The sequence below is a fragment of the Ammospiza caudacuta genome, chromosome 9 (assembly GCF_027887145.1).
Source record: "Ammospiza caudacuta isolate bAmmCau1 chromosome 9, bAmmCau1.pri, whole genome shotgun sequence".
In the NCBI taxonomy this organism is placed as follows: Eukaryota; Metazoa; Chordata; class Aves; order Passeriformes; family Passerellidae; genus Ammospiza; species Ammospiza caudacuta.
This window is the reverse complement of record NC_080601.1, coordinates 32,097,275-32,123,943: the sequence shown is the minus strand read 5'-3', so window position 1 is coordinate 32,123,943 and position 26,669 is coordinate 32,097,275. Positions and strand designations below refer to the sequence as shown.

The 26,669-nt window shown below is 39.0% G+C and overlaps 1 protein-coding gene across 1 annotated transcript; it reads right to left on the bottom strand.

The window, feature by feature from the left end:
* Positions 1 to 1,505: 1,505 nt before the first annotated feature.
* Positions 1,506 to 13,570, bottom strand: LOC131561622 (pancreatic lipase-related protein 2-like). Its single transcript, XM_058810984.1, has 12 exons — positions 13,522 to 13,570; positions 12,230 to 12,384; positions 11,132 to 11,257; positions 10,133 to 10,267; positions 9,532 to 9,640; positions 8,677 to 8,796; positions 8,440 to 8,556; positions 6,100 to 6,215; positions 5,038 to 5,167; positions 4,313 to 4,424; positions 3,123 to 3,287; positions 1,506 to 1,797 (listed from the first exon to the last, which is right to left on the bottom strand). The coding sequence occupies exons 1-12, from the start codon at positions 13,568 to 13,570 to the stop codon at positions 1,734 to 1,736; spliced, it is 1,398 nt and encodes a 465-aa protein (XP_058666967.1). The 3' UTR covers positions 1,506 to 1,733.
* Between the last annotated feature and the right edge of the window lie 13,099 nt (positions 13,571 to 26,669).

The window sequence follows — 26,669 nt, the reverse complement described above, 5'->3', positions numbered from 1 at the left end:
CAGTGTGGGTTTTTTCACCTTTATCTCATTAAAAAAACCTCTCCTGTTCTGTCTAAAAATATATTAAACAAAGAAGGGCAGTGTTGATGTCTACTACACCAAAGAATAAAAATTAACTCAAGAAATAGCATATGACAAGAATGAAAACAGAACACAAGGGGAAGAAATTAATGCAATGTTCTAGTTTTAGCTGAAAAAGTTGGGTGACAAAATGCATCTTTTTAAGTGGTCTAATCAGCTGTGCCACACTTGTAGCACAAGTCAGCAGCCAAAATGTTCTCACATTTTGTCAGAACACAGTTGAAATCTATAGCTTAAAATTAAACAATATTAAACTTGTATTTTTGAAAGAATATTATTTATTATTCATAAAAACATCAAATTAGTTTTAGAATTGCAAAAGGGGCACAGTCAGGTATGGAGGTAGGAGAGGATGGGCTTTAAAGAAGTCTTGAGTCCAACAGGACTTTGTTTTCTTCCTGTGAGGAGTGATGCCTTACATGGCACTGATCCCACTCCTGTTTGTGCCATAAAACCCAGGGTTTTGTGATCCTGAGGAAAATATTTACATTTATTTTGCTTCAGTTCCTGACTGTAAGAAAGGCAAAAAATAGAGTCTCCTTAATTTGTGCAATTCTGGGGCAGAGAGCCATGCGTGGTTTATGGAGGATGTTCAAGATGTTGTAATTACCAGTTACAGATATTTCCAAACTGTGTAGAAGTACCTGGGGCTTTTTTATATCTCCAGGGGAGCACAGGAGAGGGAAGCCCCTTCTTGCTCAAGAAGAGAATGTTGCCAAGAAGTTTCCTTAAAGGGTACAGAAGGATGAATTTCCTGCTGAGGATGGTTTCTGGTCCCACCCTGCTCGTGGGGAGATGATAAATAAAGGGTACTTTGAGAAAGCAGACACCTGATTTATCAAATATCCTGAGCAAGCTCCTTCAGCAAACTGCACAGGAGGTGACAGGGTTGTGACATCTCAGGAGTATTGCTGCATCACACCTGATCATCAGGCACGTTCAGCCTTGTGTAACACCCCAAAACTTCTGGGGAACCTCACTGGGAGTGTTCTGCAAGAGCTGGCTGCCAGCATGGGACACCACAGAATTGCCCAATGTGATTGATACCCTCAATTTCTGCCCCCAAATGATAAACCTCGCATCAGAGGCAGAAATCTGTTGCGTGTGCCTCAGACAGCAGCCGGTAATTAAAAAATGAAAGAATTTTTGTGGGTAGCCTGTGTGGAAACAAAGGAACTTTAGCTTATTTTAGCTGATGCTGATAACTCTTAGTGGTCTGGTTTTGCTGACCAGTACAATCAAAGTGCTGACAAATTCGGAGTGGCAATGCTAATCCAAATGATGTAGCTCAAGTCTGACTTCAGCATTTTCACAAAGGCAAAGTAGAGGTGGAAAATTCAGTTTCACTGGCAAAGAGAAAATAGTTTCTTATTGAAAGCTGCCAGAAAATTCAAGTTCCTCAGTAGTACAGTACAGTTTTGATAAGGAGATGCCTGATTCAGGTATAGAAAAGAGTCCAGCTGATTATTAGTAACATACGTGTTTTCACAGGAATGTAGCTGCCCTGCATGGAGAAAAGGTGTCAGCACTAACTTGGAAATTGAGCTTTTATGGAGGGCTGGACTCAAAGTCTGTTGAAGGAGCCTCGTTAACCCTTTGTTGTTGCCTGCAGGGTCCTCTTGCAGCTGGTGAGGGTTGGGCATTCCTGGCCCTCAGCAAAGAGCCAGGGCTTGCCACATGCTGGGCTGCACAGTCCCACACCCACAGAACACTGACCTGGGAAGGGGAGAGAGTTTAAGGAAATACTTGTCAGTAAAATGGGACATTTTCAAGGCAGCTAGCCAAGATAATCAATATAAACCCTGATTTTATTTCATGTTAGGCCAAAGAATAAGTTTCAGTAGACTGAGGACAAAGAGTATGTTATCTTCTTTTTTTTTAATTGACTAATTATTAACTTTTAGGATGTGTTTGCCTTTTTGGTCAGGCTCCCTTAGCATCAGGAACAGGAGGGTGCTTTTGAAGGGAATTGCTCCCTCCATTTCTCCCACTTACCACACTTTGGTTTACACGGCAGAGTGGGATGTGTTGGAACCCTGGATGCTGAGAATTTTAGACTTTCTGTGCTGACAGGCACTGACTCCCAAAAGAACACTGCATTTGACCTGAGGCCATGGAGAAGCTTCCAAAATGGAATGACAGAACTGGGATTGTGGGTGTGGAGTTTGAATAGAAGTGTGTGATATCACATGGAGGAAAACTTAGAGTTTAAGGTTTTAGAATATGGTAACATATGTAAAGCAAGATGGAGGTTTTAGGGTGGAGGCTGGTCCTTCTTTTTCTTTCTTCTTATTCTTTATCTTCTTCTTCTTTCTTCTTCTTCTTTCTTCTTCTTCTTCTTTCTTCTTTCTTCTTCTTCTTTCTTCTTCTTCTTCTTTCTTCTTCTTCTTTCTTCTTTCTTCTTTTTTCTTCTTCTTCTTCTTCTTTCTTCTTTCTTCTTCTTCTTCTTCTTCCTTCTTCTTCTTCTCCTTCTTCTCCATGGATTTGGGTGGTTTTGTGTAATTGGATGGAAAAGTTTGCATTGTGGGCCATGGGTGATTGGTTATTGATTAAAAATAATTTAGGTGTAATTTCTTAATTGGACAGTTTATCCTTAAAATACCTTGTAGGGAGAGCTACACTGCCATTTTTTACCTTGTTAAAGTACTGTAGAAGTCACAGCTTGTGAGACTGTAACATAGATGAGAACGTATAAACATCTAAATCCAAACAAGAAATCCCATCTAGTGATTTAATCCTGACCTTGGCAGAAAAGGGGCAAAGAATCCATTAAGGTGAATGCATAAAGTGCATTAATTTTGGTTACAACTAAACAAGAGTTATGTTCCAAAAGTGTATCTAAAGTCCTGCAGATGGCAGTGGCAGCCAGGCCCGTTGGCTCAGGCTGGAGTCAGCATGAAGCACCTGCCCAGGCAGGTACAGGGCTGAACCCTGCAGAGCTGTTTCTGTGTGCTGGGCTATGTGCCATGGAGAGCCGGGCACATGAAATTGCAATTTAAGAGAAAAACTTCTACCTTTACATCATTAGATTATGTACTTACATATTCCCGTTTTCCCCAGATATTATTCTGACTTCTTCAGCTCCCATGCAGCCTCTGTCTGCATGACCCAGTTGCTTTTTCCAGAGGAACTCAACTTTTGAAATGTTCCCAGAAATTTCTGTATCAATGTAGTTCAAGTATGTGTTGCCTGGTTTGAAAGTTCCCCTGCCAAAAGAAAAGCACAGAAGTGATGCTCAATGTTCTACACAAATGAGGGGGAAAAGAAAATTTGACTATAGGGAATAAGGGAGATGAGCTGAGGGGTACCATGGGAGTTGGGGCTTTGAATGCTACTGCTGGAAAATTATGAGTTTTTTTAATAGTTTTGCTGAAATTCCTGTGCCTTTCAGGATGAAAACACTTATCATTTAGCACAGCCTTTGTCAGTATCACTGTGATTTATTCTATACATTGCTTTTGAAAAATAAGATCTATCTTCAAATAAATCCAAGTCAAAAACTTCTCTCAGTGTTTCTGGTTGCTCTCAACCATGAAGGAAATTGAAAATTATAGTTTACATTTGTGCCTTCTGTGCTATCTCTGTTCACTCTAACAAAACACAAATTGCAATGTGATATTAACATTGAAATTATCTGTGAGTTTATTGCTGCAGTGGTGTATTTATAAGCAAAGGTACTCCTGGTACAGACCAGTAATGAGGCTGTGTTCAAACACAGAGGAGGTTGGTTTTGTAATATTGAAGCTGGGTTGCTGACCAGCATCTGTTTATTGGGATTTAAATTCCCATTTACTGGAAAAGGCCAGGCTGAGTGGACAGGAATCCCATATTCCAGCACAATTCATGGGTGAGCTGCAACTTTCTAATTCACATATCCCCCAGAGGAGGGGATAATTGGATGACTGTAGATCTCTGAGCTCTTTGTATTCTCAGAGATCACCAAATCATGTTTGAGTCCCGCAGCAGCCACAGAGCTCTTGCCCACTTTGCTGGGCTAACATCAACCTCAGAAAACAAAAGAAAATACACAAAGCAAGAGGGACCAGCAATCAGATTTTTACCACAGTCTGCAGCACAGGGAAATTCCATCATTTATCAGGTACAAGTCTGTAATTTACAGTGTAAATCACAGACCACACAGAACAAGGTGACACGTGTAAGAAAAGCTGTGTGTACATTCCATGTGCTAACAGGGATAGAGCCACGTCTCCAACAGCCACATTAAACTTACTTGTCAATGGTATATTTTTTTCTGGAGCCATTAGTTCCAGTCAAGGCTACATCTATATTTCCCTTCATGGTTTCTGTTGCACATACTTTGACGTGTATCTCTTTTCGCCAGCCTTGGGAAGCAAAATCAAATGGATTACAGTTGTAAGGAGATTTCTTTCCTAAGGGTTAAATTTCTTATATGTTTCAGTGTCTCTAAGAGAGAGAAAAGGATTGCACAAACATGCTTATGAGCAAAAAACACCTCTGACAAATTGAAGTTCATTTATTAATTTTCCTACTTCCCCAGTCCTGTGGCTGTTTCTACATTAATCACAACTAAAACTGTATTTCTTATTGCTCCCTGCCATTTTGACTTGATGAGCTTGGCAAAAATATCATTAAATGCTCCAGTTTTATAAATTTTGCCAATAAAAACAATGCCGCATTTTAAAATTTGAAATTATGCACTTCCAGTATAAAATTCCTCCCAATTGCAGCTTTATAGAATTTTTGAGTCATCACGTAATAACCAAGTTTAACCCAAAGGTGAGCATCATTTGATCTGTTTTTACAATTATCTCAGCTTTCCAAAATAATGCTGGTATTGCATGTTCCTAACACCTAAAATTCTGGATGTTTTATTGAGTGCAACTCATTAACTGCAGCAGCTCTGCAGAAGTGTAAGGTCCTTTTACACACATAATTCATTGCCATTTTAGAATAAACCACAAAATGAGCACTTACGAGCATATGGAGGGGAGGGCCCGGTGTTTAAATAAACCTTTTGCTCTTCTTTTTCGGTTTTATGTAAAAACTTATCAGCATAATGACCCATCAGTGGGCATCCTTCTTTTGGACATGGAAAGCACTCTCCCTGGGGGGAAAATAAAAATGTGTGTTATAAGACATCATCTATTTAAATCTCACTTCTTAAATTTTAGGAAATATAATATAATATATAGGAAATATAATTTTAGGATATTTCAGCTTTTTCCCAGTTTGTTTGTTTGTTTGGGTTTTTTGTAGGTCTTTATTCTCAGTTCAGATCATATCTTCAATATTTATCACTGTGGTTTGAAAAGGAGTTGAGGTGGTCAGTCATCTTATTTCATCTTGTTGAAAATAATGAGAGAAACAGGTTGGACATCTGGCCTAATTCCTTGCAGGGACCATAAGTAAATACCACAAAAAGTGTTGTGCCTTGCTACCTGATCTGTAAAATCCAGGTAATATATTCATTTTTCATAGGGTCCACTGGGAGGTTTTCTGCTGGTTATAGGATGGAAAACCACATTTCCAAGTGTTGCTGGCCGAATATCTCACTCATACGGAAAAAAATATTTATGTTTAGGAATACTGGAATATAGGAAGGTTGGGCTTTCCATTTGGGATTGGTTCTGTCAGCTCTTTATCCTTTATTCCCATGCAGAGCCTTAATGAATTTAATCTACCTAGACAGATCAGACAATCAGATCAAGACCTTGACATCCATTAAAAGAAGGTAAAACAAGATAAGCATGAAAGCAGATTCATTGCAGTGGGAAAAAACAGCTCTGCTGTGTTTAGGCAGTTCAGTTTTGATATGTGGGAGGTTCTGTTCAAACTGGTATTTGTGGACCTTTGGCTATTTGTGTATTTGATGGAAAAAAGGCAAAATCATCATCACTTCTTTATTGTGAAATTGCTTGGGTTTGGGTATGATCTGGTTCTGAATGTCCCCTGTTCCCATATCCCATAGAAGTTGTTCCAGGAATTATTAAAAGAAATAATTAGATAAATCCAGATAAATCCAGACCTGGCGCTTACCAACACAAACTCTTGGTATGTGTCACACTGGTACCCAACAAATCCATTTGGAGTGATGATGCTCTCAGCATAATACCTGAGACTTCTTTTGTGTCCACATCCAAAAGATCTGTATGCTGGGGAAAAAAACAAACGAACAAAAACGCCAACAGGTAAAAAGTGATTAAAGCAATACACTAACATAAAGTCCATGCCAAAGAAACATTTTGGGGTCTCTTTTCCTCAAAAGCACTTGCACATATAGTGATGTCTCAGGTAAAAGAAGTAGCAATGATTAAAATATATTTACATTGGGAATTATTTGGTTTTCTAATAAGACAGCGTACTTATGCCTAAATATATTATTTTCTGTTGGAAAGAGGTAGTTTTTAACAGAGGTGGAGATGCACAAGGTGAAACAAGAAATATTTGGGAGTGTTCCTCTTTGATATTTCAAAGACTGGAATATTTCATAGCTACAGTTTTTGTAAAGCATACAGTAGTTACAGTGAAGTAGTTTCCCTTTTCTTACAGTTATCACAACATGCTATTCTGTAAAATCACAGTTTCCACTAATTTCTAGAATTAAAGGTAATTTTAGCAATTATTATAAATTCAGTGGCTTTTTGGTTTTTTTAAGCACTAGAAAATGTGCAGTCATTTGATAGCAATTCTGTGAAATCCTCTGAAAAGCAGGATATTTGGCAGCGTGTCCTTGATTTTTGTCAGAACTCTTACAAACAAGTACTTTTCCCCATCAGACTGAAATTTATAAGCAGCCAGTAAGGAAAGAAGGAAGTGCTATTTGGGCTGTATTTACACATCCCTTATAGCAAATGTTGTCTTCCTTGATTCCGAGGTCTCTCCTATATCAAAAATCCATATACTACAGTTAGGTTGTTTGTATAAAAATGGGTTTTATTCCACTTCAGCATGTGGTGGGGGCTCACCAAAGCACAGGGGCAAGTCTGGGAGGCACTGAAGTGGTTGCAGACTAGCAGAGGTTGTAGTGAAATCAAAATTTCCCCCAACTGCAATGTTTATGCATCTTAAAGATAGACCAGCTGGCGCTGACCAGTTGACACATTGTTCCTTCCATAAGAAAAGAAAAGAAACCTCACACTAAAATCTCTTTGAAAAGTCCTTGTTGTCTGTTTTTCTTGGAAATAATCTGCATCATCAAGGCTTCCTGAGTATGTTTTCTTAGTAGCTCCTTCTTTAATTCAGAAGGGTTTGTGCTTTTAAACCCTCAGCTCTTACAGCTGGCTCAATTTATGTTAGTGGCAAATTCACTTAACACCTATAGTCTTTCCACTGCATCAAAAACTGAAGGGAAAAAGTCACTAAATATTATTTCTAAAGCACTTCATGCATAAAAACACTACATAAATGTAAACATTAGCAAACAATAGAGAGGTTACCAAACAAAGTAAGGTTTAGCCAAGAAGAGGGAGTTAAGGCTGTCTCTATTTTTTAAGAGCTCCTTGAACAACCAACGCCATCTGCTCGTGTTCAATGAAGTTGGGTTTCTCCTTCATGACAAAACATTGCAAAGAGCCTTTTGAAATGTCTCTGGAAAAATATTGAATTTTTTTTATTTAAATGCAGACATTTTTATGCATTCCAGTTGGAAAGTGTTTTTGTTGCAAGTGACTTTGAGCACAGCCAGATTTCAGTTCTCTTTGTTACTAAGTTCTCAACCAGTTCTAAGGGACAGCATTTTTGAAAGCAAATTATTTAACTAGTGGTAGGGATTTCAAACCATTTAGCTGTGAATAACAGATGTTCTCATTTCTGTAGGTTAGGATCAGAAGACAGGATTTTGTGGATCTATTGTACTGGATCCCAGGGTAATTCTGATTAATGGTCCAACTCTCTTTGAAGAACTACTAATGGAGCAGTCATTTTATCATCTTTTATTTTTCTGACCTTGGACTGTTCTCTTTGAAGAGACTAAAGCTTGATGGCATGCATGAATCCCAGTATTATTGGGAGTAATATCTTCTTAGGAAGAAGGAGAGCTCAGATTTAAAAATACTCATTTTTGGATTATCCATGGATGAAATTTTACCAGTCCTTCATATGAAGAATTCCCACTGAGTTCAGCCTGTCAGCACAGTGGCAGGCTCTTAGAGAGCTTGTGATGCACAATTTTGCATGTTTTAACTGAAGTTTTCATCTAGAATTTGCCTTGTTTAGTGTAAAAGAAAATTGGAGGGTATTTCAGAGGCAGCTTTAAATGTTCCATTTTTGAGCATTGTATCCCTATCCCAAATATGAAGTATATAAAGGTCTTACCTTATCCTAGCCTTTGTTTCTTCCTGTAACTTATAATGAGGTATTACTTTAACATGTATTTACCTCTCATCAGGTCATTGATATCCCGAGTTGCAGGAGGCACACGAAGCTGCTTGCATCCTGGCATCTTCTTCCCACCATTTGGGTAAAAATCCAGGTGGCCACAAGTCTGAAGAATCCCTGGAGCTGAAATGCACAATGGATCCTGGCAGATCAGTCCCAGGTGTTCTGTAGCCAACCTGTGTGCCAATGGCATCCTTTCAATGAAAACTTACCAAATGAAAACTTACCAAAACTTACCAAAGTCAAAGAAAAGATGACCAGCATGAGTGTGAATTATATCAACAAATTTTGCATCTGAAGGATCCAGCCTAACCATTGTGGGGGTGTACTGGAAAAGGGGCCCAGCTGGATCCAAACCTAAATGAATGGAGATACATCTGATTGAGTAAATAATATTATCTGTATATCACCACACACTGGTCATGTATGCTATATATGTGATTACATTTCTGCCTTTACATTAAAAAATCCATTTTGAGACCCACAGCTAGAAAAACAGGCAGGGTATTAATAGAAAGCTGACTGAAGGCATTGCAGTATAGTAAAATGCTGATGGCAGCTTGGTTTACTTTTGGGAACAATGATATAAGAAGAGATTTGGCTTATTGGGTTTTTTTCCATCATTTTATTGAAAAATATGAAATCTTCATACGTTACTCTGAACATGGTAGATTTATTTATGAACTTTTATTTGGCAAGAAGTCTGTTTTTATTTCCAGAATATTTGTTGAAAATGGTATCCCTTCACTTCAGTGTCAGTGAAGTCTCTTTGGAGATATGAAAAACACAGCTCTGAGCCCAGTTTCCCTGAATTGCTCATGTGGCTGCTCACTGTGTGCATGGCTTAGACATAGCAATGCCTATGCAGAGAAAAGAGCTGACTGGGAGAGAAGGAAAGCAGAAATTAGTGAGTTTTTAGAAGAAAGCAAAGTGTGTCTCTGTCATGACTTGTGTGCCACCATGCTGGCTGGACACTTATTTATGACAAAGCAGCACATTGCATTCTGTGTTGTATTTTTATAAAGCAGCAATGATTCTTCAGCTCTCTTGAGTGAAAATATAAAGTTTTATCAGCTGATAAAACTGCAGTACCTGTTATTCTTCCAATGCCAGGCTTCCTCCTGCCTGCCTCCCCTGCAACGTGTGCTCCAAGGCTGTGGCCGATGAAATGGATGTTGGCAGGAGAGTAGCCATACTCCTTCTGTGAAGGTTTATGGAAAGGAGAAAAAAAACAGTGTGGGCATGCAAGTGACACTGCAGCATGTCCCCATGCAGGGCCAGGACATGGCCAGGTCACTGAGAGATGAGTGTTCTGGTGGAAAGTCACAGTTCTGGGTGATGAGATCTCTACCTAAAGAGAAGTAATTTCCCAATCATCCCACCCCTCTTCATTTTCAGGGTGCTCATGGCTATTTACCATCTTATCCTCATACACTAAATCTAGGGGATTTAGTTTTTCATTTCAGATTTTCAAACCTTTTGAACTGCTGAAAATTCATGTTAGTTTTTCAAAGTCAATTATGACACTAAAGCAGGTATTTTCATTTGTGTGGGATTAAAGCCCTTCTATAACATTTGGACCTGCTTTACTGGGTGCTTCTTGTTCTTCCTGGCTCTATTGAATCAAACCTAAAGGTGCCACCCTGAGCACAATGTTTATGTGGGCTGTGCACATTCCAGGGATATTTTTTACCTCGAGGAAGTTCACCAGGTACTCCAGCTCGGCCCCCACAATGCGCACGTTGTTGACGGCGTCCGTGTACAGACCACTGGAGCCGCCCCTCCAGTCTGTCAGAATGCAGTTCACATCCTCAGAGTGAAACATGAACTGGTGGAGAACAGGAAAAGAACAGAGGAGAAGGGAACAGCCATTAATCACAGCGGTAGCAGGGCATTTGTAAACTGTATTTTGTTATGTTTGTGTGATTGGTGATGACACATCTCCAGTAATTCCTACTGATGCTGAAGATCAACACAAGGAGGCAGAGTGGAACCAGTGATTAGAGGGCACCCACAAGCTTCCTTCAGCTCTTGTTCCGTTCTAGATGCCTTGGTTGGCTCTGAGGTACCAACTTCTCTTAATGACAGTACCCCTGTTACCAAAATAGGTCCAAGCTTTCTTCTTCAAAATTTTTATGCTTGGATCATCTAAAAGAATTCTCAAATTTGTTCTTGTTCAGCCCTGAAGTTCATAGATTATAACCAAAATATTCTATTTAGACATGTCTGCCAACAGAACTTTCTGATTTTGTATTTTATTCTGAAACAATTTCATTTTTGGAATGTGCCAGAGTAGAATGAAACCAATCTGCTGAACAAAGCCTTTTGGTTTTATTAGATCAAATGTGTCACTCAAACTGACACGTTTATTGTGACCTTTTGCTGAGGTGAGAAAACTCACTCTTTTTTTTCCCCTTTGTTATTGGCAAGGAATTGAAAAATCAATTTATTATAGCTTTCCCTGTGGAGGTGAATGCAGCAAAAGGGCATTAAGGAGAAGGCTGAGGTGCGCTGTACTCCTAGCCAGGAACAAGACAGTGGTCATGTGGAACCAGGCTTCATGCTGACTTTTGTGCTCCCTGAATTAACAAGAGAACAGAGGTGCAAATTTTACACAGGAATTTTAAGCCAGATGTGGATATTTAGGCTTTCAAATACAAGCAATATGACTATTAAAAATAGTTGTACCTACCCTGCAGATGCTTGTTATCCAGGGGAGATCTGCTCCAGCAAGGTGGCCGTGGATAATGAAACGAGTTTTCCTGTGCGCTTGGAAATTCGAAGCTTTTATAGTTGAAGGATTTGTAGCTGAAATTTTCTGTGCCAAGAGAACCAAACAACCAGCAAACACAACAAGGATATGACTGTTCCATCCCACTGTACATTTTGATAAAGGGCAGAGTGCCCCAATGGTTAAGGCATAGTTCTAGACCTGGAAAAGATGGGTCTTACTCCTCATTCCTAAACTGCCTTTCAAGTCTCGTTTAATCAATTAATCACTTCAACAAATGCTTCACTTCCTCTGGTTAATTGAATTAATGATACTGGCATCTTCTGCACAATTCTTTGTGATATGCTGGTACAACATGCCCTGTAAGATTTTATCAAACTTGGCAATGGAAATGCAAAGATAGCATCTTCTGAAAGGCATTATGTGGTTGACTTTGAAATTATACCTATTGTTCTTTCTTTTTTCCTTTGAAGATAAGACCTCAATTGCTTCATTTTTATTTGATGGGAAATCCCACCAGGCTTACAAATTGAGAGACTGTAGGTATTTTGGTGTGTATTGAGAAAGAAGACATTATTTTCTTTAAAAGAAGATCTGAGTACTAGCTCTGACATAATTTTTGTTATGATTTTGTTGACTTAAAAGGGGGATGTCATGCACTAATTAGCAGACATCTCACCTTCAGTGAAAGACTGATTTGTCAAAACCCCATAGGCCCTCAGCTGGAGGAGTTGGACTTGTTCTGAAGTGACTTAATAAACACCTCCATTGATTGTGACTGCCATTTACATAAAACCCCTTAATTCTGGAGCCTTTTACCTGTAATAACTTGTGTTAGAGGGCTGTGATTAATGTATGTTGTAAATATACCTGGCTGTTCAGGGAGCTGAAATGAGGAAAAAGGAAAAAAAGATAGAAGAAAATTATCATGTGTCTAATATACAATTTGAGGTTCTCCCAGGAGTCTTATGAGCAAAATATGTGAGAAAAGAAACTGTCCCTACAATTTATTGAATGTATTGTACACTGTCAGTATTTATAAACAAAGCATTTTCTTACTTGGTATTTCACCATGTTATCTCTGGTGTAGAGAAGGAAATTTGTGTTCACAGCATCTGGAGAGCTGGGCAAGCCTGCCAGTTGTCTCCCTGGGATCCCAGCCCATGGGGGGCTGTCTGAAAAGCATCCAAGCCTTTGGTAGCAAACTTCCCTTCCTGGGGTGCACAAAGAAAGAAATACTCGTGTTTGGGAATGTCACAGGTCCTGCACACGAAGCTGGCAGGAGAGGGTTTACACCAGGAAAGCCCAACAAGCCTGATTTGGATTGGGAGGGCACTTGTGAGCATTTTTCATTAAGGGGCTCAGTTGTGCTTGGGTGTTTGAGGTGAGGACTTGAACTTCAGGAGTGGTTCCTGCTGCAGACAGAGCCTGGAGCTCAGCCTGGTGAGCTCAGGATAAGTTTGGTTCAACATATTGTTAACACAGCCCTTGGAACAAGACAATAAAATCTTGATCCAGGGAAGAAGAAATCAGCTTTTGCTGTCAGCACAGGGTAGTCCTTTAGATCAGTTCTAAACTCCAGGGATTATCTAAATTGTTATTTCTTGTGCAACAGCTCATGAGGGAGCAAAAAGAAACCAAAACATTAAAATAGATACTACTTCTTGCTCCACAACAGACATTAAACATCTTCCTCATTGTTTTCATCACCATAAGATTTTAGTGGAAGCAATAAAGTGTAATTTGAGTGGAAGCCTAGAGCAAAGCACAGCCTCAGGATGTGTGGTCTGTGCCTGAAGGACCGGTTTCACAATTTCTTTTGTGCCTTTAATACAGTAATGGTGCAAATATGACATGCGGGTGTTGCCATTAATTGTCACCCTTCCACACTGTTATAGCACAACAGTTGTGAAATCCCAAGAAATTTTTATTGCTATTGAAAAGTTCATTATTTCCTGTCATTGAAGAGGTATTTTGGACATTGAAGAGGTATTTTGGACAATGACTATTTTCTTGTTCTCTGCATAGCACTGTGAAGAGTAGGTGCCTAGACTCTCATTACCAGGGTTGTAGTGATTTCAGGGTAGGAAATGTTCTGGAAGAATTTCAGTATCAATTTGCATCTAAAAATACCTTTCTGATTCCCATTCTGTTTACTAGCTGCAAAAACCTTTACAGAATTAACAAGTAATGAGTTAAATGTGGGAAAGACGTGACATGACTCAGTGGTCCTAATGAAGAATTATGTTAAATCCATTCCAATGAACAGGTTTTTTCTAGAATATAGATATCCTGGTGTAAGCTGCACATCATTTTTACTCTTTATAGAATTTATTAATGATATGTCTCACCTCTGGCTGCATTGAGAAGAAAAAGAGTAGTGATCCATACTGCATGCATCTGAAGTGAATAAGAACACAATTCAAACATAATTGAAATTAGAATCTGGAATTCACCCAAGGGTTCCCTTAACCCATTAAAACCCCTTGAAATTCAGTACTTCAGTCAATTACTAAGATCCAAAAAAGCAACTCCTCCTCAAAAATAGTGAGGTTTCAAAAAAATAGCTTTGGGATTATTTTTGTTTGCCATGGGAATTTTGCATGATCAGGATATCCTCTAGGAATCCTTAAAGATCATCTTCCTGTTCTTGACAAACAGAAACTTTTTTTCTCTGTACAGGTGCACTTTATGGGCATGCAAATTAAATTCTAACAAGACTTGCAACAACATATTACAGACTGAAATTTGTCCTAGGATTTCATAGAAAAGTTACTCACAGAACTGCCATCAATGATTACATTAAAACAAACAACCCAAGAACAAACTTAGTTTGTGCTTGTAAATCATACAGATGGTCTTGAAACTCATTTTGATCACTGCTATCAGCCATGCATGCTTATCAGCCCTCATCTGCCTGATCACTTAATCACCAGCTGATAGGTAAGCACAGGGGTAAATGGAACCCATCATTTACTCCAAGGTGAAGAGGGAATGTGCATTCTCACTACTACCATGAGCAACTTATCTTCAAAGGAAAATAGATAATTCTTAAAAAATCTAATGTCATGCCCACATCATCCAACCAGAGCCCTGCATCCTCTGAAATCCATAAAACACTGTTAGGAGCAAAGAGTTCATCCCTGTGAAGCCAAGGGCAGGTTCAAGCACGTCCTGCTTCCATCTCCTGTCATCCAGCCACTCACCAAACACCCTGCCCCTCATCACCACGATCCTTATTTCAGTCCCTTAGATGTCCTTGGCTCCAGTGCATTCCCATTTTACCTTGGCAAGGCTCACAGCAAGTTCTCAGGGTCAGCCTCTCTGCTGCTCGTGGCAAACCTTGCAGAAGCTCTTTGAGGAGCCTGGAGAGAAGCAGAACAGCTCCGTGCCTGCCCTCCAAGGGCACGTGGCACAGGGATGCTCACCCTCTGCTGCTCCACAATGCTTGCATTCCACACAGCTGCACCTGTGGCTGTGTTGGGTAATGCCAAAAGATATCTCCCCCTGTCAGCCTTTATCTGAGATAACACCAACCAGGTCCGACCAGTTGCTGCATGACCCCACCCACTTAATGCAAAGTTTCAAACAGGCTGTTATTGCCCTCCATTGGTTATTATTTTCCAAGCTAAAAATTGCTGGGAAGTGTGATGTAAATATTGAACAAACACAGGGCCTTTCAGGATTAGTGGGGCTGCTCATCTTGGTGTAAGACTGAGCTGAAATTGTGATTTAACATCCCGCTGATGGCAGTGGCAGAGCCCCCATCCATTGCATTCCACCCCTCAGTTTTGATAGCAAAACTGTTCTTCCTGGAGCTGATCCCTCTCTTAAATAACTTACAGTCTTAGGCAAAATGTTTAAATTTGTGTTTGATATCTAGGTCTACTGTTGCAACATGAAGACACAAACAAGATGTTTTAGGATGAGCTAGCATATGTTTGCCAGGTTCAAACTGTCACTTGAGAAAATGCAGAAAGAAGTATGAAAAATGATAAAAAAATTAAATGGCTTAGTCTGTCACTTGTTATTTGTTCATCTTGTAGATCTCTTATCTCTAATTTTGCTACCAGATGAAATACCTGACTTTTCTTTGAAAAGGTGACAAAAATGCTTTTAAAGAGAAGAGAATAGTTCCTGGGGCAGATTGTCACCACATTCAATCACCATGAATCTTCATAATTAAATTGTATTAATTGCAGTAATTTTATTTTTTAGTGTTTTGATAATGATGTCATTTCACATAGTACTATATTGTTGTTATACTATTATGTTCAGGTTTCTGATGAGACTTTCCTAGAAATCTTTGTTCCTGCAGGTGCATGTGGGGCTTCTCCAACCTAAATGATTCTATAATTTTGTGTAGATACAAATGAGAAACCTGCATCTCCACATTTTAGTGTTAAACCCTTTAAGTCAAAGGGTGACTACTGACACCTCCTATGACAAGGAAGGGGAGACTCCCTTTTGGTATAATCCTTTCCACTGACTGATGAGTTATTCCATATCTAGCACACACAAATATGAACTGGGTTAAAGTGGATCTTAAAAATGCTAGGTACAAAAGCATTTTCAAGGTTTTCCTTTTCTTTTTATAAAGCTAGCCTTGAAAGGGTGATTTCTTCAGCGGTATATTGTAGAAGAAAATATAGGTTCCAACTCTCTGTCCCTAAGAGAAAATTAAGAATCAAGGCTAGTATGGAGTTCATGGAGTTCCTATTAATCTCTTCAAGACTAAGTTAGTCCAGTAAAGTGTTGAATAATCATTAATTATGAAGAGTTATCCTCCACTCACATCATTCAAGTCTGTTGTTGGGTTGCAAATTCATCAGTTAGCCAGTTACCCACAGAAGTTAAGATGACAAAAATGAAGAAGTGCTTAAAAGCTGCACACACACAAAAAAATCTGCTTCCAAGTTATCCTAGGTCATCCTGAACAAAACTGGCTTCAGTGATGGGTTATAGAACTCAGAACTGTGATGTGTGGTATACTCAGATCTCTGATAAAGCATCACATTTGGAAGTACTTCATGCTTGCTTTTTTATATAATTAAGAATTCATTAGAATTTAAGGGCCCCACAGAAAATTAGTATTTAATCTTACCTTCTGATATAATATTGGCCCAAACTCTCATTTCATTCTATCCTCACCATTTCTTCACACTTCAGAGGGAAAGTTTACTGCACAAACATCTTGCTCAAACTTCTAAGTGAATCTAGTTGATTCAGTGAATTATTCTTGAATAATTTGAATTCATAGATTTTGCCTATGCAGTGTATTTTGGTGTCTATGTTCTCAGGGGAGCTCAAGGAATGTGAATAACTCATTACATTAAAAAGACTTTCTCAAATCTGGTATTATAGTCCCAAACCATACCTGAGCCCTCTGCTGCAGCATGGACTCAGCTCAATCTGGTGGTGCAGATTTCAGATCACTTACAAGATGCACTGACTTTGCCAAGTTAAAATTAAAGCGACAAAATATTAAAGGGTTTTTGATTTTACCCAAGATGAGGACATTACTGTCTCACATTCTAGATGTAAATGTGTGCTATGCAATTTTTACAGATCAATTGAGAACATTGAGAATCCAATGAAGCTTGACTTACCCAGGCTTTTCTCAGAACACATGAAGTGACTCTAGGAAGGTTCTTGCTGCCTCTCAGCAGCCAGGGAGACACCACAGCTCTCCTCCAGTGTTCAAGACAAGGTTACTGGGAGAGCAAGGTATCCTCATATATGTAACAAATTACTCAGAAGATTTGCTCCAGCTGACAGGCATGAAATGGGTTTTCTATGCTAGTTTGCTAATACCAGGAAAGCTCATAGCTCAGCAGCATTGTCAGACGTCAGCACTTCTGTGCTGGCTTCTAGAAATCTTTGCACTTTAATGGGGTTAGCTGCTTTGGTATTATCTGGGGCCTGGGGAGGAGGCAGCAAGCAACAAAATGCTGACTCTCCATCCCTGAGAAGGGCCTGAGGGTTTCTCATCCCTGAGCTTGTCCAAGCTGAACTCATGCACAGCTCTAGCACACCCAGCATCCTGTATCAAGCACTTTGGAATCATACAAATGTGAGGAGAACCATCTCCTTCCCTTTCTCTTCAGGGGTGCAGTGCCAGCTTCATTTCATGTCCCCTGTAGGGTAGAAAGAAAGGAACAAGGCATTTTCTGTTTGCTTTCTCCGTGATCCTCTTCTTTTCATCGATGACATTCAGACCTTCATCTCTGCTCTTGGCTGACTTCTTATATTTAATATTTTTTCTTATAACATGGGAAAATGATTGCTTATTCCATCAGGCTGGATAAGATGGACTTTAGTCTTTTGTTCTCCATTATCAAAAGCAGCAAGGAAAATTCCTTCTATCCTGAAGTTTTATCAATGAATGTGTTTTTGTGAGGGATAAAGTGGCCAAATGTGGAAGAAGGTTCTTTCTGCACCTAAAACACAGCTTTGTGCATTCTCTCCTAAAATCTCTCTTCTTTAGCAACATCTGTAATCTTACATGATGAGGTGCAGTGCATATAATATCCTACAATTCAAAAAAGGCCTAATAGGGATAATTCAGGCAAGTTATTGTTCAGGGCTGGTTATTTTATTTACTTTTTTCCTTTCTCTCAATATTAATTGCACCACTGTGAAGTCTTGATCTAGAAAATAAATTTTCTGGGCAGGGACCTGCCTATCTATGCACATTGCAGGGTGTATAATTCAGTTTTGTGTTTATGAATAATGTGTGAATATTATAGATAGCAATAGTAATGTAAAGGTCATCTTTTCCAATGTATCAGTTGTAACAAATTTGAATTTAAAAACTCTTAAATTCCAGCAACTATTTTTCTATTCATTCCAGCCTGCTTGGCTGCTGAAAAAGATATAAAGGGATTGTTATTTATATCTGCTGTGCCATTCTTATGATCGGACTTCTAATACTTTTATTGATGGCAATCCCAATGGGATGACTCATAAAATAAAATACTTCTTAGCTAAAGAAAGAGTATCAAATGTTAAGTTCCATTTACTTTGTATTTTAATCCCATCTAAACTAACAGTTGTTGCATGATTTATTTGTAACTTTCGTGTAAGCCCAAGTCTTTTTCTGATTTACATGGGGTAAGATCTGAAGTTTGTATCTTAATGAAGAAAATATATTTATTCCAGCAGTTATCATATATTTATATGTATTATAAATTATATATTTATACCAGCCTTAGTTTTCATCAAAGAGAATTCCAGGTGAATTACCTGGTCATCATTTTCTGTGATAAAACACTCTGGTGTTCAGTGCATGTTCTGAGGGCAATATTGAATTAAAAAGTACAAAATAGGGATCTAAGGAATATGATATAACAGAAAATTTTAAATCTGCAGCAAGGTATTTTAAGCCCTATGGGCACTATGTGCATTGATTTAATTTTTTGGGGTGCAAATTGCTAAATTACAGTGCAAAAAATGAAAATAAGAAATTACATTAATTTATACAACCTGTTAGTCACTATTAAATGGAAACACATAAGAAAAACCCCAGATGGTTCCATATCAGACCTTGGATGTGATATGGGGCCTGGTGTTTTTGGGTTTAATTGTCATTTTGCAGGTGCTGGCTCTGTTCCATCACAATCCCATTTCCAACACTGTTATGTTTGTACCAGTATAAATATATTCTTAAGTGCTTGTGGTGTGGCAACACCTGTGTTGCTTTCATAAAACCTTGTGTTGTTTTGTGGTGGCCTCTCCCCTTGTGACCACAGGTTTGTGTTTGTGCCCCACTGGTGTCGTGCCTGGCAAGGAGGGTTCAGTTTGGAGCTGTGATTTAGAGATTTGTTCCTCAGAAAGCTCCTGGAAATGCTGGCATGAGGAGAAGCAGCCCATGGATGGTTCCCAAAGTCTGCTTGGTGCCTCTCACTGGCTTTGCCACTCCCTGCACAAAAGGATGGCTTGCACAGGGAACACTCTTTTGTCATATTTGCTGATAAGAGCAGCAAGGCTGACTGTAAGCAGGAGGGCTTCTTTATTTTCCTTCTGAGTACTGTTTCTTCAGGCAACTTGAGTTTTTAGTATGCTTTGAGAAAACTATCATAATTTTATGAATTTGTTGGCCACTACTGGAATTAAATCCAGCAGGTTGGTTTCAATGAAACACTACCTTTGCCCTCTGCTATTTTTGGAAGGTCTTGCAAAACTCCTTTGAGAGAGGCCAGCTAATACAGGGTAGACTGTTGAAAAGTATCTAGTTTATAGCATCTTTCTGTAAATAATGTAATGAAAAGTATCTAGTTTATAGCCTCTTTGTAAATAAATTAATGAAAAGCTACAAGATGACATCCACTTATTTTGCAGGCCAATTAAATCACGTTCAAAATGTCTTCAGAAAAATTGAGCATCATCATTTTGATTTTAAGCCTTTTGGCTTTGAAGTTAAGAAACATTGCTTTTTAAAAAGAATTGAAGAAATCAATCATGAGGAACAGTGAAAGGTTTTTAAAGGGCTTCCCTAAATAAGAGTTATGAGGCAGGGCTGCAAAGCATGAAGTCATTTAAGCCTAAGGAATGTGGGAGTGGGATGTTGTAACCAGCACAGCACTCAACATTACCACACCAATTAGACTTAATAAGTTTAACTGGAGTGTTTCACAATGTGAGTCCAACCCAGCCTCTTTTTAAGTGAGCTGAAGTGATTGCCATTGTTTTCAACAAGCAAGGGTACAAGGCTGCACTGCAGTATTGCTTCCAGGGTTATGCAGCTGTTTCAAGGTGTGTGTAGCTGAACCTGAGTGCATGCAAATGCCTGAAAAAGCTGTCAGATTTCAGGGATATTTCAGTGATCTGGAACTGGACAGGCACTAAATGCTAAGGGTGAACAACTGGAGAATGAAAAGCTTTAGGGCTGGTTTTTGTGTGAGCTTCCTGCTTCTGAAAACCAGTTGGGTTGTTTGTGAACACATCACTTGTGGGTGATTGCAGCATGCAAGCCTTGATTTTTCAAGGAGCTGTGCCTGTTTTGGGATTATTCAACACTTACATCTTATGAAAAGAAATTACATCACCCTCCTAAAGTGCATTATAACAACAATGTGACATGCTGTGGAGTTGGTAACCATGAAGTGATTTCAGCAATGCTGCTGTGTGCAAAGGAGGAAGTACTGATTATTTGGGAATTTGCAACACCAGTTATGCACAATGTATGTAAGTGTTTTAAGCAACTATCATCTGCTTTTCTACCAGCTAGACTGCAGTTTAATTTTGTTGAGATTAATGAAAAACACCTAATGATCAAAGCTGGAATTCTTGACAGTTACCAGAGGTGAGAGTCCAATGACACCTGGGCTGTCAAATGGCACGGGGAGCCTTGAACACTGATTTGGGATGAGAACATCCCAAATGTTAGCCAGGATTTGGGAGCCAGGGGTTGCCAAAATCCTGGGGGCTACTGGCTATATGAAAAGCAGTCAGAGCCTGCATCAGAGGTAATAAAAAGTAAGGGGTCTGCAGACAGTTTGTGCCACTGCCTCCAGATATGAGCCTGGGCATCAGAGCCTGGCCCATAAAGATGCAGGATTTGGACAAGAAATCAAAGGCCACCCTAATCTCAGTTGAGGCTGTTTCATGGGTTGATTCTGAGAAAACGAGCTCTTTTTTTCTCTGAAAAACTTCCTGCCAGCCTTGAAAACACATCAAAGGGATTGTTCTTTATGTACTTGATGTCTCTTCTTTAAGTAATAATTCCCTCTTTGCTTTAAAATAGAAAATTTACCAGATGGCATAAGCTAATACTTCATTTAATTTGCAATTTATAACACAGAATAAAGGCAACATGGAACATAAAGGCCTTTTTAGTATAACACTGCTTTTAAAATAACTAGAAGTGCATTCACTGGCACGAAATCTTAAATACAGTAAAAATGTCAGTTCAGGATTCTTTGGTTTGGCCTTTAGAAATTTTCTCTGCTTTTCTCCCTTTATACCAGAAAGATTTCATGTTGAAGCTTTTCTTTTATCCTGCAGCAATACTCTATAGACAGTAGATATTTAATAAACTAAATTATTACTTCTTATGCACTGTCTACATGGGTGCTTTTTAACTCGTTTGCTGCACTCTGTGAGTCTGTATGATAGTCAGATATTTACTGGGCATACTTTTTAATGCCATTGAAATTAAGTTGTTCAAGTGATAAAAGAGAGAACTGTCTTCAGACAAGCACAGAATCCATAGACAGAGAGTGAGTTAGGCATGTGTTTTCAAGATTTGCACAATCCTCCTCTCCATTGTGTAAGTGCTGATTACAGGGAGCTCTGGCTCTCAAATAGAAGCAATTACAGCCCTCCCCATCTGCAAGGAGCACTTGCAAGATTGTCATTCACAAAGGCCAAAAAGTCATGGCATGTTTGGTATCCCATTATAAGATAAAATTATTTATTTCATTAATGATTCATTCCCCCTACCCTATTCATAAAGAAAAAGTACAGCAATGAACAACTTCAGGACAGTGAGCAGCAGGGGAGTGGCCATCTCAGTTACTGAACTGGGAGAGGGAACAAGCCCTGAGTTCTGCCTTTCTGGGCCATAAATGTTCATAAGTCTCAAACTGATGCAATATATATATATCTAGAGAATTGATAAGGAATGATAACATATCTCAAAAAATGATTACTTTGTAAAAAGAATCAGGGTCTCATGTTATTGGAGGGCTCCCTGAATAGCTGAAGTGTCCTTCCACAATCAGCCAGGTGTGGATGTGTAAATACCAGAATCTCTGTCCACCTCTGTTTTCAGTTGATTTGCAGAGACACTCTGGTTCCTAATTATGTCTGGTGATTCATCTGCTCCATCAGCCCCAGGAAGGAACATTTTCTGGTTCTCAGGCTGGGGTCTGTGCCCTGACAAAGCTCTCATTGTACAAGGGGTGAGACCCAACCTGCACCACCCCCTTCACTCTGCACTCAGCTGGGACAGGGAGCTGTGTGGGCACCACCCCTCCCCAGCCCTTCAACCTAAATGAAAAAACCCAGCCTACATTGCATTGCTGAGCACTTCATTACTGCCTAGAAATAGCATAGCCTCTAAACAACACATTAATTATCAGCTTGTCTCATTAGTTAATCCCATTAGACTGATATATGCAGGCATTTTATCAGTAGAATTGAAAGTAAATTCCTAGGAACATCACTTTTCTGGTTACATTTCCTGTTGTACAGTAGATCAAGAGATAAACTGAAAACACTCTTGCTTTGGTGTAGGGCAAACTTGGTGTCATTTCTTGTGTTCAGATCAAAGGGCATCTGGTGATGTTCAGGGTAGGATAAATGAAGTGTGTGAGATGATAGCACACAGAGCATGTTCTACTTCTACAACCAATTTGCATTACCAGTGTTCCTGGGAAGCCTTGCACGAACCAGGAATGCAAAATGCCAGGCACTGCACAAGAATCATGTCAAGATACTTGCAGCTAATCTTAAATTAGAGCAAGAACAGAACAACAAAGTGAGCAATTCTTCCCTCTGGAGTTTGCATTAGCTCTGAGATCCCCACCTGAGACACGACGGCACTCCATGGGGCTCAGATGCTGTGACTGCCACAGAAGTATCACTTTACTAACCCTGGCATTGCCACATCAATTCACCACCTGCCTAAAGGGAAAAGACTTTAAAATATCTACTTCAAATAAATTCCAAGTAGATTTAATTATCAGTTATTAATCTCCAAACTTATCTAAGGTCTTGAAGTACTGCAACACTCCATGACAGTTTAGAAATGATAAAAGATTATAACAGGCATGTATTAATCAGAGAATGAAACTCTTGAATTGAACTTTAACATCCGGGTCTCAAATGTGCTTGGAGTTTCCCATGAAGCTAATAAGTATGATTACAGTTGTAAAGCACCTGAACAGTGCAAGCATTTTATTACTCAGGACAGGATCAAATGCAGATATTTTATGCAGCACAAAAATGCTCAGAAGTTAATAGAGAGGGTTGTGAAATTGAGGGCCGTTTTGCATGCACCTTTTAACTCCACTTCAGAGTCATGTCCATCACCCTTACTGACAGAGGCATCACTGCAATACCCAGAGGGACATGGAGACAAAAGGGGATGATCCTGATCCTGATCCTGATCCTGATCCTGATCCTGATCCTGATCCTGATCCTGGTCCTGGTCCTGGTCCTGGTCCTGGTCCTGGTCCTGATGAGGAGCAGCTGGAAGGAGCAGGAGGGCTGGAGGCAGCAGAGCCTGACAGAGATGAACAAGCAAAGACTGAGACAGCTGGCAGCAGTCATTGCTGCCTCCCCACAGCTGCCAGGAGTTAATGGCATTCTCCAGGTAAAACCATGCTGCAGCATCCCTTAGAAGGATTTAAAGGAAGCAGACATGACAACTATTCTGATATTTTTGTCCTTTCATATTTACTGCTTCATGACATTCCTTCTGTGAAGTTTATTCTAGTTTATATCTGTGTTTTATTTATTAAATGTTAGAGCTGGTTGAATTTGTTATATTCGATGAACTGCATCTCCCTGCCCTCCATGAGTGAATAAAAACATGATGACTTATTTCCTTGCAGGAATCACAGTGAGAAACTACTTTTCCAGTAGTGAATCAGATACTGCTTGAAAATATCTTGGTGCTGCTCAGTAGAGCTCACATTCTACTGAAGCACCATGAACAAAATAAAATCTGGGAGTTTTGGTGAGTGGATGGCAGTATTTGCATGCAACCATACATCTACAACGTCAGCTGCATGTTTTTATTAGAGTTTAGTATATAAGGGTGTATCAGTGCATTCCTAAAGTGTATCCACACAGTTGGCATATTCCAGGATCTTCTGTCAGGCAGAGAGTTGCAATTTATGTTATTTGAATCCTTGAAGGGTATAAAAGATCTATTTATGTACATTCAATTCCACAGGAATAAACCAGACATGGAATAATAGGATATTTGAATATATCTGATGTCCTATATCATATTTGCTTGAATATCTTCCGAGAAGCTCAAAACTGAACATTTAGTTCAAATAATTGCATTGAAGCTACAGTTGGAGATAGCTATTTTAAAAGGATTTAACAGTAATTTAAATTTGTTACTTTTTGAAAGTAGCCTAGTAGTTGAGATAGTTTCTCTGGAGACTTGAGAATGATTATACACACTACACTTTATTTTTTTAAAATTTGTGCTATTTTGTGTTATAAAATAGAAGGAATATACACTGATTAAGTGAGTGCTTTCACTGGTCATAGCATAATTAGAGCCAGGAGTCAGAGTTAAAATTTCTGAGTGTTACAGAGAAGTAGATAACAGCTGATACTCCTACATATCCTTCAGTGAAAGCCAAGTAATTAGGATTTTTTTATTGATGCTTTTTTATTTTTTAATGCTAGGTTACCTCAGGGAAGTGAATTAACAGAACTCTTTATTTAGTTTCACAGCTTTGTTGTGCTCTTTGCACCGCCCCAATCCCTGCTGAGCCAATAATGCCAGCCTTGGTTTGTTTGTTCACCTCTCCTCTGGCGGATGTACATCCTCTGCTAAGCCACTCCTAGTCCTACAACTTGAGCCCAGCTTGCTCTCACCTCTTCTCTCCTTCCTACACATCACCTGCAAAACATTCCTGAGCTTGTGTTCCTGTGCTGAGCATCACAAGAATGCCCTCAGCTCTTCCCAGGGCAGCTGCAGCCTCACTGCAGGTGATCCTTGCTCCTGCCTTCATCAGGCTCTTGCTCTTCCTGCTGGGCCTGAAATGGGATTTTTAGCTCTTCTCTGAGGCCCTGTAATTTGTCTGTGCCATGAGACACCTGTTCACTGCCAGGTGCCATAAATAAACACCAATGCTTGCAGTGAGCTCTAATGGAGTATTTTAGCTGAAAAGTCTCTGAGCCTCCAAGAGAAGTGCTGTAAGGAGTTGCTGGAACTGAACCACCATCACAGAGGTAAATTTGAGCCAATTGGTGACTGTGAATTTTTGAAAATCATTGGATTTTCAAAATCTTGTGTGTTCTTCTGAACTTGGTGATGGTCTCTAGCTGACAAGTTGGAAAAACTTGGATGAGCACCTGGAAGATGGTACTGATGATACAGGTACATAAGGCAAACAGGAAAACAATCCCTAGAATTAGTGATCAAAATGAGAAAACTCAGATTGAAAATGTCTTTCTGAGGGAGTAAAAAAAGGATTAAAGGTTTGAAAAAAAGAACAGATCCTGTTGTTTTGGTCTCCTTTTTGTAACCAAGCAATAAGCTATATGTATGTGTTTGGTTATAGAGGTACAGGCATGAATATGAGACAAGGTGAAGTTGTGCGGGTTTTTTGGAAGTTCATTCTGAAAAGTCTCTCAATTTCTTGATATTTGCTACTGCATTTAGCTTAGTAATGTCTCCCAGGTAAAGTATGTGTGGTGGTAGAAAGCAGCAGATTTTTTCAATGAGCATCCCAACCATCACTGTTAATCCTCAGCCACTTTCTCATGAGGAGCAAGTTCACACTACCACCTAGTGCAATTCCTGTTCCAGTGCAGCAGCATTATTCTGTCTGCTGCCTTTCTTATTTATAGACTCTTGTGAATAATTAATCTATCTGGGGGATTTATTGACTGTAACATTAACTTTATTTTAATGAAAGAAACAGACACAGAACACATTGAATTTTCTTCCTGTAAGTTCTCTGTAAATAGTACCCTGACTTCCATGCTTTATCTGCCTATTTTCTCTCATGTATATAGCAATTTTAAGACAGTAATCATTCTGTACCACAACAGTACACGCCTACACCCCTGCTGAATTATGCAGCTGTGGGTTTATATGAATGAACAGGGGTTGCTTTGTACAAATACCCTGTTAATATTTGAAGTGTGATTTGGAAAAGGAGGGTAGATTGCCTTGATCTCATGTGCTATGGTATGTAAACCTCCAGTAAATCTCTAAGTTCACAAGAATTAGCATTCTGGTTTTAAAAAAGAACAATATAGATTACGCAGCTAATGTTGCTAATTCCTAGTGTGTACCTATTACTTTGGTGCTATTCTACTTCTTTCATGAAATATATAATTTTAAAAGCTATGTCCAATGGAAATTCTCAAATGATAAAGGAATTATTTAAATGAAATTCTTAAGGGCAAAAAATAATGTTGCTCCTTGCTATGGCAATGTAATAATACATAAAATAATAATAATGTAAAAAGAACAGACAAGCCTATTGTCCATTTACAAGGGACTTTGGTGTTTGAGTTTTCTTTATATTGGAATCCTCATTTGTCTCAATGAATTATTTTGTATCACAATTGGATATGATTACTTTTTAAAAAGAAGCTATACAAATTAATATTTTATTTTTATGTTTAATTCCCCAGTATTACTTAATGCTTTATCAGTAGGAAAAATATAGAGAATATAAGAGAAATTAAATATAGAGAATTAGTGTTCAGCAGAACTTTTGGAAAAACGCTTTCTTTAATACTAGCTATATTTGTCCTTGCTCAGAAATATAGAATATATATTTATTTCATATAA